At 38.0% G+C, this 13,301-nt stretch overlaps 2 protein-coding genes and 1 long non-coding RNA gene across 4 annotated transcripts; 1 reads left to right on the forward strand and 2 right to left on the reverse strand.

The window, feature by feature from the left end:
* The first annotated feature begins 71 nt into the window (after positions 1–71).
* On the forward strand, positions 72–7,270 carry LOC111321512 (coadhesin-like). Its single transcript, XM_088757211.1, has 6 exons — positions 72–249; positions 2,460–2,636; positions 3,495–3,677; positions 4,242–4,424; positions 5,648–5,846; positions 6,479–7,270. The coding sequence occupies exons 1-6, from the start codon at positions 156–158 to the stop codon at positions 6,669–6,671; spliced, it is 1,029 nt and encodes a 342-aa protein (XP_088613337.1). The 5' UTR covers positions 72–155; the 3' UTR covers positions 6,672–7,270.
* A 507-nt stretch (positions 7,271–7,777) lies between these two features.
* LOC111321564 (uncharacterized) lies at positions 7,778–11,224 on the reverse strand. 2 transcript variants are annotated; one of them, XM_088757209.1, is made up of 7 exons: positions 10,985–11,223; positions 10,412–10,558; positions 10,084–10,239; positions 9,060–9,530; positions 8,523–8,639; positions 8,207–8,260; positions 7,778–8,081 (listed from the first exon to the last, which is right to left on the reverse strand). In XM_088757209.1, exons 1-6 carry the CDS (start codon positions 11,112–11,114, stop codon positions 8,208–8,210), a joined length of 1,074 nt encoding a protein of 357 aa, XP_088613335.1. In that variant the 5' UTR covers positions 11,115–11,223; the 3' UTR covers positions 7,778–8,081; position 8,207. The 2 variants fall into 2 exon arrangements, with proteins under 2 accessions (XP_088613335.1, XP_088613336.1); XM_088757210.1 differs by having other exon boundaries at positions 7,778–8,260; positions 10,985–11,224.
* Positions 11,225–11,969: 745 nt separating this feature from the next.
* Positions 11,970–13,278, reverse strand: LOC148732850 (uncharacterized). Its single transcript, XR_015999638.1, has 2 exons — positions 12,561–13,278; positions 11,970–12,091 (listed from the first exon to the last, which is right to left on the reverse strand). It is a non-coding gene; the product is annotated as an uncharacterized LOC148732850 (long non-coding RNA).
* Positions 13,279–13,301: the final 23 nt, after the last annotated feature.

The raw sequence follows: 13,301 nt of genomic DNA on the forward strand, positions 1-13,301 counted from the left end.
TTTGGGGAACGGCAATATTCACATTAATATGAAAACTTTCGACCACGTTGCAGATGAGGTAAGCAAAGTTGATTTTGTGACATTGTTATCGATTGATCTTGAACAAAAGCACAAATCTTACGTCTAGTATATTCTCAGGGAAATAAAGCCACATTATGGCTCGAAATGTCTTGCAAGTTTTGACAATTGTGGCTTTAATGTCAGCCATATTTTATGTTTCTCATAATTTTGTGCGGTATGTTTTAAGAGGTAGGTATAATTCTTTGCTTTGTTTATATTTTTAAGACTGTTAAATTGTTGACGATTTAGAGACTTTCCTGCTCGCTGGGTAACAAAGTTGGTATATAAAAATTTAGTTGAGCTTAAATTCAACATTATTTCAATATTTGATATTTTTTGTCCCTCTTTTAACTGCGTAATTTCATTCAGTCGGTGTTACCTATATATATTGGGAGGTTTTACGCCGTTAACTAGCGGCGTAATTTCGTTCAGTCGGTGTTATATATATTGCGAGATTTTACGCCGTTAACTAACGGCGTAAAATCGTACAATAGGAAAAAAAATATATATATATATATATATGTTTAACTGCAGACAGTACTGTTTCGGCCTTCTGGGCCTCATCAGTGCAGTGTGGATGTTAAAATGGAGGAGAACCGAGAGGTTCACCCCAAACGACCCAACATTTGTGGTGTCGTCTAAGCCATGCCAGAGTGCTCAAACTAGAGTGAACTAGTGAGCATGTGCATTTGCAACAGCAATGACTCATCCTAGGTAGAGTGCTCAATTTGGACATGAAAGCAAAGCTTTGTATGCCAAAGAGCTATATCTATATAAATATGTTTATATATTTATTTTTTTATATACATAAGTAACTTTTTATTAGGAATAATTTTGGTTAATATTTAATTTATATTATAATCATACCAACCAGGATAGTGACGTTAAATCTCACAATATACAGACCATGATAGTCTCAAATTATGTCATTACATATAAATTATTCCCTTTTTTTACCAATCTTTCTTGTATACTCTCATTAGATCTGTCTAACATGGCTCTTTTGATCGGCCTAAGCTCTAGTAGACTCGAAACAACACACTCTTCACGTTGCTATAATATTATTTCCACGCTCACATTCTTTAAAGTTACAGTACTAAATTTTTTATTTACTCTGTTTTATAATAATCGATTATTGCTCATGGGACATTATCGAAAGCACTAATTCCCTGAAGAAGTAATTTTTCCATCAGAATAAATGATATGACATATTGATTGTATTTTGAATTCTGAGCAATAACAACTATTTTTCATATACATCATGCAGTATTTAACACCAAAGGCAATATTTATTTGTGAGAGGCAAAGTGAATATTGTGGAATAATCCCTGAGATGAAGTCAATGGGATTATTCAGCAAAATTAATGAGCCTGAGTTAAATAATTGTTTTGGTATAATTGCTCAGGTGCTTGTAAATTATGTTGTAAATTTGTTACTGTATGTTGTTAACACCATTCTGTAAATAAAGAAAGCTTTGTGGATATTATATTGCCAAACATTACCCATGATTGAGTGATGTTCTTCTTAATGACAAACATGGTAAATTGGTACAGACAATAATTACAATCAAGGTAATCTACTTAGTACAACTGCTGGTACTTAAACATCTCCAGACTTTTGCTAGTTAGTTTTCCTACTGCAAGTACAGTCATGCATGGTACATTAGGGATTACTAACTGATTTAAGATCAGTTTCTCTGATGCTTGTCTTTTTAGTGCATTATATATACTTCATTTGCATTCTTAAAAGCCATTTTTATGCCAAGCATAATTTGCATTCTAGCTTTGATGCCTCTTTCTGGACAATCTGTTTGTCACGTTTGCTAGAATGCTTTAGAAAAGCCATCAGTGTTACCTAGTTCTGCATGCTCTGTTGACCCCCTCCTCTCTTTGCTCAGGTTTACTGACAGTTTTTTCATTGGGGGGGGGCTCTTCTGACTATTAGGTGGAGCAAAATCATTCAGTTTTGGGAACAGGTGGTAAAACTCCCCTTAAGCTTATACCAGCTTCCTGCCCTGATCCAGTCACAGCTGCTCAGCGTTGGCCTTGTCCCTCAGCCCCCTGTTTTTGCTCTCACAGACTTTCATGTGGCAAGAACTTATTCCCCTTGACTATAAGGTTTTTACATATTCTGAATTTACAGCTTCTGTGACATGCTCAATGCCCTTGGTCTGTCGCAAAAGCCCTCCGTTTATCTAGTGTTATAGTCAAACTCTTTATCAAATTAAGTGCTTTAAGTATCAAGTACTTTAATTGTAATGTAAAATAGCTGACATTGCAAGTCAGAGTTATTATTTTAAAACAAGTCAGACATCAGTATTGTTGAGCTAGTAGTGGTTGTATTATAATTACACTAGCTTTTAAGATAGTAAAAAAATCTGTTATTTTAACTTGTTGCAGAGGATGGAGGATATTCACATTGGACAGTGTTCTCAACATGCACCAAGTCCTGTGGAACAGGGGTGCGCTTCAGAACACGGTACTGCAACAATCCTAAACCACGGTTTGAGGGTAATAACTGCTCTGTTCTCGGAGAAGACAGGCAAACTTTCATGTGTGCCATGAACCCTTGTCCAGGTATGATAAAGTTTTAGGCTGTTTCATTGTGCTGTTAGAATGTCTGAGAAAACAAATCTGATATTCAGATATAGGTGAATTATCTCATGGAAGCTTATATGATGTATTGGTGATACCATTCACCTGCAAGTAACAGAGATTTCAACTTTTTGAAATAAAAAAGCAAGGTTTCAGGAGTGGCTGAGACCACAAGGGACAAAAGTGCTGCCCTTAAGATTTGTCTGAGGGTATGATTCACCTTAAAAATATATGCTTCCAAGATGCTATTTCCTTCATTTTGAAATCAAAGTTGGTGGAAAATTGTCAAGAATAAATTGTTAGATTTTTATACCACACAGTGAAGGAAATGTGATATCAAAGAACACAATGAAATGTTGTAATGTCAGAGAAGTGACTGAACAGCTTTGAAAACCACACAACATCACAAATGAATGCAAACCTCTTGCAAGGGCAAATAAAATATGTACTTTCTTCAAGGAAGCTTACAAAAGGGGGAGAATATTTTAAATGAAAATGGGAGGGCAGAAACAATTTCTGAAAACAGGAGGTTTTCCACCCTTGAAATCCCTTCAATAACCTGGCCCCTCTAGATTTGTAGTCACTTATGGGGAAAAGGTATATTTAATGGTCTTGCTTGTTACTTGTACCCATACATTTTTCCTGGACTCTACAGTTCTCCTCTTTTCTTTATTTTGTGGTTATAGCATGACAAACTGAGCCATAAACTGGGTTTGTTCTTTTTGCAAAAAGGTTCTATTTTGAGGCCAAATCCATCAAACTGAAACTTAGTCATCTGCCTCATTTGGTTTTTGACCCAACCAAAATGCAGTTGAAGTTAATTATGTATATGTTGTACAGTTGATGGTGCCTATGGCCATTGGTCAGATTTTGGTGAATGTTCTGTGACATGTGGTGAAGGTGTACAGGAACGGCGACGCCAGTGTGATAACCCAGCACCCAAATTTGGTGGGTTGAGTTGTGAAAAGTTGGAACTTGGATCGGATGTTGAATCAAGGATGTGTAACAAGGGGGCATGTCCAGGTGAGATTCAAGTCTAATTATGGTTATCTGACATTTTTAGGCTTTTTTCTTTACTTTGTAATAGTGAACATGTGTGACAACAGTTTTGAAGGATTCAATCGTGAAAGCATAGGTTTCTTGCTGAATTCTGGGAGACATGGTAACCTATGTTTGGTAGACTCTAAATCAAGCTGTGGTCAAGTTTCACTCCTTGGTTAGGTTTACTGCACATGTGTTCTCTGACAACCCACTTTAAGTATTGTCGCGGTGTCTTTTTCCATCTGGAAGTGGCAAAATGGGAAAGAGTAAATTATCTAGACTATGAGCAGTTCCTTCTCTATGGCAAAGTCTGTTGCACAACTCAAAAAAAATTAGTGGAAAAAATTAATGTTGGTGCCTTGCGGTGCATCTTCCTCACTCTAAGAGATTCCCACAGAGCGCTAACATCAATATTTTTTCACTGTTTTTTTCACGTGATGGACTTTTTATTTATTCTGGTTAAAAAAGGAAAAAGTTTAGATCTTTTCTTGTGATTGTATTTGTTGTAGTGGTGTAAAAAGTAATAGAGTTATTGTATCTTTGCAGTAAATGGAGGTTATGGGAAATGGAGTGACTTTGGTGAATGCCCAGTGACTTGTGGGGGTGGGGTGCGGGAGAGGAATCGTCTGTGTGACAGTCCTGAACCACAGTTTGGTGGGAAAACATGTGAAGAACAAGATCTGGGGCCAAGTGTGGAAACAGAGGCCTGTAATGAACAACCATGTCCAGGTGAGTGCACTTGACAGAGATGATGTTGCAGATCATGGTTCTTTTATATTTGCTAGGTACATTGTTACTCCTTACTTTATAGTTTGTTTTTCATAGTTTTGCAGTTGCTGTCTTATGTCACATTTTGTACATTTAACCAAACCAAAATTGAACCCAGGATGATTTTAGGACTGGCATGCTGAAATGCTTTCAATCAACCATTAGACATCAAACCACTGCATTAACCTACCATTTTTGAAGCAAAAGAGAGTAACTTCCGTTCACAATCCCCAGGGCCAACACTGTGAGAGTTAATGTGGGTTTGTGTAGCATGAAGGCATAGGGCTATTGGTTCTCCCCATGGGTTAGTTGCTACCTCTCTGTGGGTAACCTCTTCACCTAGCTTTTTCCCAGGGTTCCCTGATGGACCACTGCTACTTATTTGTACTTTTTGGTGGAGAGATTCCATGCGAGAGTAAAGTGTGTAGCCCAAGAAGAGACCTGAAGAGGGCTTCAACACAAAATTTTCAGTTCAGAGTTCAATGGACAAACCATTCTGTGCACCATGTCCACCATATGAAGTCCCCCAACCAGTGTGTCTGCTTATTTAAAAAAATACTAAAAAGATTAAATGTTTCTGTCACACTCAAATTTGTCTCTTCGAAGGGTTTGATTAATTTCACAACAATCCCCTCCCCCCCCCCCCACACACACACACACACACACACACACACACACACACACACACACACACACACACACACACACACACACACACACACACACACACATACATACCGCCTCCTGGTTAGCTCAGTGGATAGAGCGCTGGACTGTTATGCGGGTGGTCGAGGGTTCGAGCCCCGACCGGACCAACACTCAGGGTCTTAAAATAATTGAGAAGAATATGCTACCTTTCTTTAACATCAAGAAATGGTTAGATATTCTAGTCTTCTCGGATAGGGACGAATAAATGGAGGTCCCGTCTCCTGCAGGGTTAGGGGCAGGAGACGTTAATTTCCCACGCACGAGATTACTGTGTGATGGATGTCCTCCCCTGGGGTGGGATGGGTGGTTAACAGGACCCCCGTTGATACCAGTGTTTACTTCACTGAAGGGGTTATCCTGTATAAATATAGATGTCTGTCTGTCATAGATACTTTTCTATAAGGAAATACCCAGAACTATCATTTTTGCTTGAATAAGTAGAGTAGGTGTTTAAGTCAAGCTCTATTTTTTCTCAGTGGATGGCGGCTATTCAGACTGGACAGAATTTAGTGAATGTACAGTAACATGCGGAGGAGGTGTTCACCAAAGGACACGTGATTGTAATAACCCTGCGCCAGATAACGGAGGTCAGAACTGTGAAAGACTGGGTCCGGCGATGGAGTCTGAGCAGTGTAACGTTAAATCATGTCCCACAAAGGCCGCAGAAAATCAAGGGTAGGTTAACAACTTGGTCCCAAGTCTAAAGGTATTCATCGTTTTGTTGTGAGCATGGCACTAAAAGAAATGAGTCCAAATGAGGATTCGAGCTTTAGATCATCAGATTCTGCACTGCCGTGCTTTACCTCTGAACTGCAGAGAACTTTATGGCGATCGAGGCTATTACAAGGTTCATACAACTGGCGTCTCGCATACTGCTAGGATCAGCAGTGTCGAAAGGGTTGGGTGGGTAAATAGAATAACAAAGAAGGTCATGTATCAAGGGGAGATGACCGAGCTCAAAACTTGCCATCCTTCTAAGGGCGGTTTCTCACCATGTTCCACTGCCGTGATGATTTCATAATTTTTCTTTTCGGGGAGACAGTTAAAAGGTTACTTATAATAAGACTGTTTTCCTATTTAAAAGTTGTTTTAAATTGGGTGGAGAGAGTACTGCCGTTTTGCATTTGTTTTAACTTCGCTATGTCTGATTGGTTCAGCAAACTTGCGCCACCCTCAGCGTTTTCCTCATTTTAGCGTTAAGTTTTCATTGGCTCTTTTTGAAATCTACCTTTGTTCTGATTGGCCATCGTTGTCTGGTTTTGGTTTTCACGACATCCAATAGGAAAGCATCTCCTTTTCTAACACAGGAAAGCAAGTGACGAAGACGATGAAAAAAACAAAGCCGATAAGAAGGAAAAAAGAGATGCAGAAGAGAGTAAAAAACAACAAGAAGATGGGATTAAAGAAAACCACGAAAAGAATGGCGATCAAGAGAAAGACGGAAACAAGGACAAACCGGATAAGAAAAATCGAAAAGATTCAAAAGAAAAGTCACAGTAATTTCAGCAGCCGGTGGAAAAAGTAATATCAAATTGCATTGATTTGTTTTTTATAAGCGCCGCAGCTATATTTGAAGTAATCGTATTAAGGTTCTCTTCCTTGAATGAGGAGGGTGAAGGGAAGGGGGTGTCCTGCACACGTTTCACGCATATTAGAAAGTAGAAATAACGCATCACGCAACACATAATCCCGCTTCACGCAAAAACTTTAACACCTGAATGTTTCATGTCTAGGTGGTTTCTGACATTTTTGGAGTTTTCCCCTTTTTTAAAGGCTTTTTACGCGGGCCACGTAAGCTACTCTTTCTGTGAACATACGGAATTGTTCTTTAAGTTTTACCTTTCTAACATCAAATATCGGAAGGACTTGTCTCAACTTATGCAATAGATTTCTTTGTTGGCCAGTCTGGAGAATTTGGCGTTGTATCAAGACAATGTTCCACAGTTTATAGAGTTCTTAGCTCTCATTAATGTGTCGGTGCATAATGTATTCTTAAGGGTTAAGAGAGCCTTCGTTTTACAAGCAAGGCAAAGCCCTAGTCATACAAGGTAATTAGTTAGACAGTAATAAAGCAGTTTTTAATGGAGTGCCGAAAGTAATCCAGAATTGTGTTTGTTTTGCTTCAGGACAGTCTTCGATTGGTCTAGAAAACTCGCGCCACCCCTCTCGACCAATAAGATTTAAAACTTAAGCTAATCGCGACTTTAACACGTGCGTTTTCCCGCGCTCTTGGTAGTTTGTATGTCTTTACTGTGAATGGTTGACGATGATGTCACCCTTTTTTATGATCAGCCGTTGTGATTACTCGGGTTTTTGCATTCGAAATGGAGTTTGCTATGTGTAAACATGTTAGGTCAGCGGCAATTACATCCAGGTTGGAACTCCACCTATTTGTTTTAATCATCACCGTCATCACAAGCACTGTCATATCTGCTTGCACTGATTTATCCACAAACTTTCGGAGGTGGATAATAAAAACAAATTGCAACGGCTCTCAGTTAACCTTGCAGAGGTATTTATGAAGTGAATTATTTATGAATTATAGATCACGCTAAGGAAACGTACTCAGCATACTTTTTCAAACTGACCGTGTCTTCAAAAGTATATCTCATTTCTTAATTCATGTTTATTTAAATAATAAAGATAAACAATTTTGACAAATTTGTTTAACGTTTACTAAGTAATTATCAACTATGACAATGCTATATACATATTTACAAAATCATTTAAGAACGAAGTTCTTGAAATTGAAAACATCGTTCATTTAGACGTTGTTGTTTGATTAATTTGCTGACGAAATTTTTCAAAAGGCGATGGAATGTAATGAATTCAAAGTAACAATCAACGCCTGGCTTTAAAATTTGAAGGAATTGGAGAGAGTTAAGCTTGGGTCGCCATTATTGAAGTAATCTGTAGGATGAAAAGAGAATCACAGTCAATGTCTCGATTTTAAAACAAACGAAAGCAAAGTCAGCACAATGCTAAATTATTGACGGTTTTATGGCTGTAAATTTAGTGGATAGCTATGCACTTACTTCAGTAGTATGATCCGAACCATTTGTTAAAAGTTCTGCTCAAGAATCCTTGTTCTGAAGGGAAAAAAGAAAACTTTTGACCAAATGAAATCGTGTATCTTATATCAGCTTGTTTCTGAGCGCGTTTTCAAGCTAGTTCTCAATCCCAAATATATGTCTTGCCCCTTGAATGTAAATACTTTCTCCCCGAATATGAAATTCCCCAGAGTGAGCCCCTCCGTGAATTTTTCAATTAAACCCCGTGCGGCGATATTTTAACACGGGAAGTTTCTAAAAGGCATTGGACATCTTTCAGGATTTGGTTTTAGCAACTTACCAGTTTGACGAATGGACCGTTGGTTGTTCTGCTTGTAAACGAAACCTACTTGAGATCCACTAGGAACGGTGCTTGCCAAAATAGGAGGTAAAGGGCGTAGGTAAGAAAATGTACTCCCTATAAAATTCAAGAAAGATTTTTGTTACAGAACTCGTCTTATCACAGATTTACAGATTTGCTGGTGTCTATGTAAATACCGTTCGACTTTTTTTATGGATGGGGAGGGGGGGGGGGGGGGCGGTGGCATTTATCCACCATGACGTCAGCGCTGTTCGTTTGAGGATGAATTAAAATGTACATTTCTTAATTAGACCATAGCCTGAAATTTTGATCCATGAGGGCGAATTAGGGAATTTTATTTAAATATGGACACGTTGGAGTTTTAGCTTCCTGAACCAAAACTGAATTAATTTAGGCAAAATTTGTGAAACTGCGTCACAAACTGTGACCTTCAGCACTCGACAACGAAGCTCACCCTTGTCAATTAAAACAACCTCTACATTTGTCACGTGATGTTCAACTGACCATTGACCATACCTTGAACAAAGTTGGCATCAGGGATGTGTGTTGGTCTTGTAGCGCCTTTAGCTCTCTTGGAAAAGGGATTCACCTTGTTACCAGAGGAATCTGTGATATTGTTGGATGGAACGCCTTTGACTTGAACTGGTGGAGTGTTTTTCTCAACTCCAGTTCCTCTTGGTCGATCCAGAGCCTTCGCTCTCTTGGAAAGCGGATCGATCTGCCTGCCAGAGGACAGATTAGTGATATCAAATACAACAAGCTTCGCTTGGACCGGAGGGGTGCATTTGTCGACTTCAGTTCTCCCAAACTTATCCAGAGGACTATGTTTTGCCTTCTTAGAAAACGGGTTGACCTTCTGACCAACGGAACTGGCAATTTTGTTGAATTCCTCTTCTCTTTGGGGTGGTGAGCTGTGTTTCTTCATTTGAGCTCGAACAGCGCTGACGTCAGCGGCGCGTGGTGGTTGAAATTTTAAATCAACACAATCTTGGGTGAAAACAGAAAGAATAAAAAAATTGAAATACAAAATTTTAGTTGAATCATCCTTTAAAACTGGTAAAGCAAAATGTAAACTTAATCGCCTCGCAGTTTTCCTCTTGATCATGAAAATTACAATTTTCCTTGATTGTGATTTCCTTTTTTTCCACTAATTCACTTGCCAAGTTGTTATTGGACAGTTTGTTATCGGACAGTTCAATAAAACAAATCAGACTCCCGCTACGCGGTCGTCCGATTTTGTTATCCCACGTATGATTACAGACCGAATTGGATTTTACTTAGTCCTATTTTCATTACGTATTCAATGCCAATAGAGTATTGATGACGTTTTCTCATTAAGATTACATTGTAAATTTAATTGTGAGATCAATGAGTTTCTCACTGAGCTTAAATGAGGCGAGTACTTTGCAAAGGTACTTCAGCTGGAAGATTCATTGACAATTATAACTGTCTAACCTTTGTGTCACTTATCAGACTACTCCACTCTCGCACAGATGTAGATTGTCGAGCAATCGTATTTCACAAGTTTCCTTCTTCTTACCTTGAGCTGGCGTAATGAAGAGCTTCGAATTCGATTGAGCTTTCTTCATGGCTTCAAGATCTTTTGCTTTTACTGGAAAGTTTTCAATTTCAAGAAATCCAGCGTTGTTTGATGGAGTGTCGAACCATGATGGTCGAGTGTCGCAGTAACCTTTACCTTTTTGTGAAAAGAAAAAGGTAAATAAAAATTAAAGTACATGGAAAAACATGTTATCAGTTCCAAGTATATCAAAGTATATCGAGCTGTGCTCATCAAAATACTTTGCTCTCGCGCAGATGTGGACTGCTGAGTGCGTTCAATCGTATTTTACAAGTTTCCTTCTTTATACCTTCAGCTGGCTCAGAAGAGGACGATTTAGCATTCTTCAGAACTTCAAGATCTTTGGCTGTCACTGGAAATTTTTTAACATTTAGACATCCAGCGTTGTTTGATAGAGTGTCGAACCATGATGGTTGAAGTTCAAAGTAAGCCTTACCTAGTTGGAAAAACATAGCAAATACAAAAATAAAACAAATGATAATCAAAGTACATAAAAGAAAACATTTTTAAATGTTCTCAAAAGGTTATCTAAAGTTGTCAGGTTAAATCCCTCTTTTCATCTTAAGGATGGAAAATGATATTTTCAAGCTTTGTCTTTTGGGAAATGGGAACATACTTTTCAGTGATGATTAGGCCCGTAAAAGATAAATATGCTAGTGGCGTGAACCGCGATTTTGAACATTTTTTCGTCCTTCTTGGCCTGTGAAAGGTAATTCAGACCCCTGTTTCTCCTTCCGCGTATTTTCTTTTAACTCTGCACCCCTCAGTGTAGCTTTGAACGAGGTCATTAAGACGAAGCAGTCGTATCAAAAGCGTGTTCACCACTCGGTAGATACGACACCATCCCGCTTTACCTACTCACCATTAAATGTTTTTGGCTCGCTCTGGGAGTCTTCTTTTGTTTCATTCTTCACAAAACTGAAATTCAGGCCATCTTCAAGTTCTTTAATGTTCCTCCTTGCCTGCTGTAGCTTTTCATCCATTGTCGCCATTTTCTTCACAAAATCAAACTGATTTCTTTGTCTATTTTGTTGTAGTTGAGACAGTTTTTCTTTGAGATCAAAAATTTCTTTGTCTCTCCCAAAGATTGTTTCCTTAAGGAAGGCAATCTCCTCCTCTTTAGCTGTAAAAATACAAAGGATATGAAGAATACTTGAAATGAAAGGTAAATCAAATTCAAGTTCGGAGTCATTACTTTAACATTTAAAGCTATTCATGGATGGGCGCCTAGGTATATCATTGAACTAATTAACATCAAGCCTAGGTTTGTATATAATCTTAGATCAAATCAAAGTTTATTACTTGACCCTCCTAAGGGGAAAATGCTTGCCACGTTGGGGGACAGATCATTCTCTGCTGCTGCCCCGTACTTATGGAATGCTCTGCCAGCTGAATTACGTGACATTCAATCATTTTCCATATTTAAATGTAAGCTAAAAACTTATTTATTTCGTACAGCTTTCTCAAAGTACCCTGTCTGACAGTTACTTTTATTAGTGTTACTAATTAAGTTCCTTATTAGGATCCTTATTCCTAATTAAGATCCTATCATGGATATTCCATATTATTCTTATTTTTAACATACATTGTTAGTATTATGTACATGTTATTAGTTTTATAAATTTGAATCTACTGTAGTATTCTAAGTTGTTAAGCGCTATTGATCACTGAATGAAAATAGTGCTCTAGAAGTTATTAAATCAAATTAAAATTAAATCAAATTAAATTAAATTACGCAAATTTGGAAAAAACCATCAAAAACGATATCATTTAAGACGGAAGGAGAATCGGGGAAGGGAGGGGTGGGTGAGAAGACTCCTTGTCATGGACACTCTTTGGCAGCCCTTAGTTAAATGGCTTCCCTGCACGTGCTTCTCGTATCCCACATGCATCATTACCTAAACTTACCGTTAATCTCTGTTTCAAGGAACGCGAATTTCTGCTCCAGTTCTTCTTTTTCTCTCGCAGACTGAAAAAAAAATGCCAAAGCAGTGTTATTTTTGAGTTTTTGAACAAAAAAAATTGGGGATAAAACTTCCATCTGAAAGATAGCGGAATGTTAAAGAGTGGCGTCATAATCTAAGAATTTTAGTTGCACGCGCTTAGTTGCCACGTCTCTTAATGAAAAATATTTTCATACTCAGTTGCCTGAAAACCTTTAATGTAAAAAATTTTCATCTGCGTTTCATTTTTCTCAAATGTTGGACGAACTCAGAACTGAACTAATTTTGGAGATAACCGATTTTCAATTCAATTTGAACTAGTTTTGACTTATTCTACGGCAAATGTATTGAATGATGTCTACTTGGGCGTTTGCGAAAAGTCTACTAAAGTTTTTTTTTCCGTAATCCTCCCGTTACATAACAAAGTATGTTACAAAATTGTGTTGAATGCATGACTTTAACGAAGTAAAAGCTGAATAAATGGGAAACGCCCACCTCATTAGCCATGATTCGCGCCCCTTGTGAGGCCTCCAGAGGTTCATGATAATTCGCGGAACGATCAGCGCCATTGACTCCTTCATCAAATTTTCCCGAAAAGCAGGAATTCTTCATGGAATCTTTCTCATCTGAAATGTTTTTGTTCATTTCATGATTGTCTTCATTCCAACTACTGGATAAACAGGAAAAATCCATTCTCTCACTCTTTGCTTCTGCAAGAACCAAGCTCTTAATGCGAAACAAAATTGTGATTTGTTTATAACCAGTTGCATGGTAACAAGTTTGTTTCGTCACTTCTTGACATCACGCCGGATTTGGAGCGTCAGGCTTGGAAACTAGTTTTTTTTGTTGAAGCGTCAAAACCAGAGTTAGAAATTAAAACCCTATTAAGTAGTTGAATTGCATGAAAAAACTATTGTTTACAGTTCGTTTATTGCTTTTCGCGATGTTTAAGAGGGCTTACCCTGAGTAAATTTCATGGATTTTAACAATTTATACATCGGTTCCTGTGACCGTCGACTGCTTGCCTTGGTCAAGATTGTAGATGTTTTATGTGTGTGATGAACTCCATTTCGCCATGTTTTTGCCAAAAATTTATAATTAGAGGAATCTTAAAGCTTCCTTGTAAATGGCCGGACTGTCTCCTGACTTGAATCTCCATATTTCGCATATTCCTCTGTTTCTCTATTTCTTTGTCATATCAAACTCACGGGGTACAAATAGTCTCTTACTGAATTT

This window comes from Stylophora pistillata, chromosome 4, assembly GCF_964205215.1.
Source record: "Stylophora pistillata chromosome 4, jaStyPist1.2, whole genome shotgun sequence".
NCBI lineage: Eukaryota > Metazoa > Cnidaria > Anthozoa > Scleractinia > Pocilloporidae > Stylophora > Stylophora pistillata.

What these genes read in the sequence shown, in the direction of transcription:
- LOC111321512 (XM_088757211.1), top strand. Translation starts at nt 156, where the DNA reads ATGGCTCGAAATGTCTTGCAAGTTTTGACAATTGTGGCTTTAATGTCA. An exon ending in TGTGCGGTATGTTTTAAGAG is followed by an intron (nt 250 to 2,459) that starts GTAGGTATAATT and finishes AACTTGTTGCAG; the next exon opens with AGGATGGAGGATATTCACAT. An exon ending in TAATGAACAACCATGTCCAG is followed by an intron (nt 4,425 to 5,647) that starts GTGAGTGCACTT and finishes ATTTTTTCTCAG; the next exon opens with TGGATGGCGGCTATTCAGAC.
- LOC111321564 (XM_088757210.1), bottom strand. Translation starts at nt 11,114, where the DNA reads ATGGCGACAATGGATGAAAAGCTACAGCAGGCAAGGAGGAACATTAAA. An exon ending in CGAGCCAAAAACATTTAATG is followed by an intron (nt 10,559 to 10,984) that starts GTGAGTAGGTAA and finishes TTTTCCAACTAG; the next exon opens with GTAAGGCTTACTTTGAACTT. An exon ending in CTCTTCTGAGCCAGCTGAAG is followed by an intron (nt 10,240 to 10,411) that starts GTATAAAGAAGG and finishes TTTCACAAAAAG; the next exon opens with GTAAAGGTTACTGCGACACT.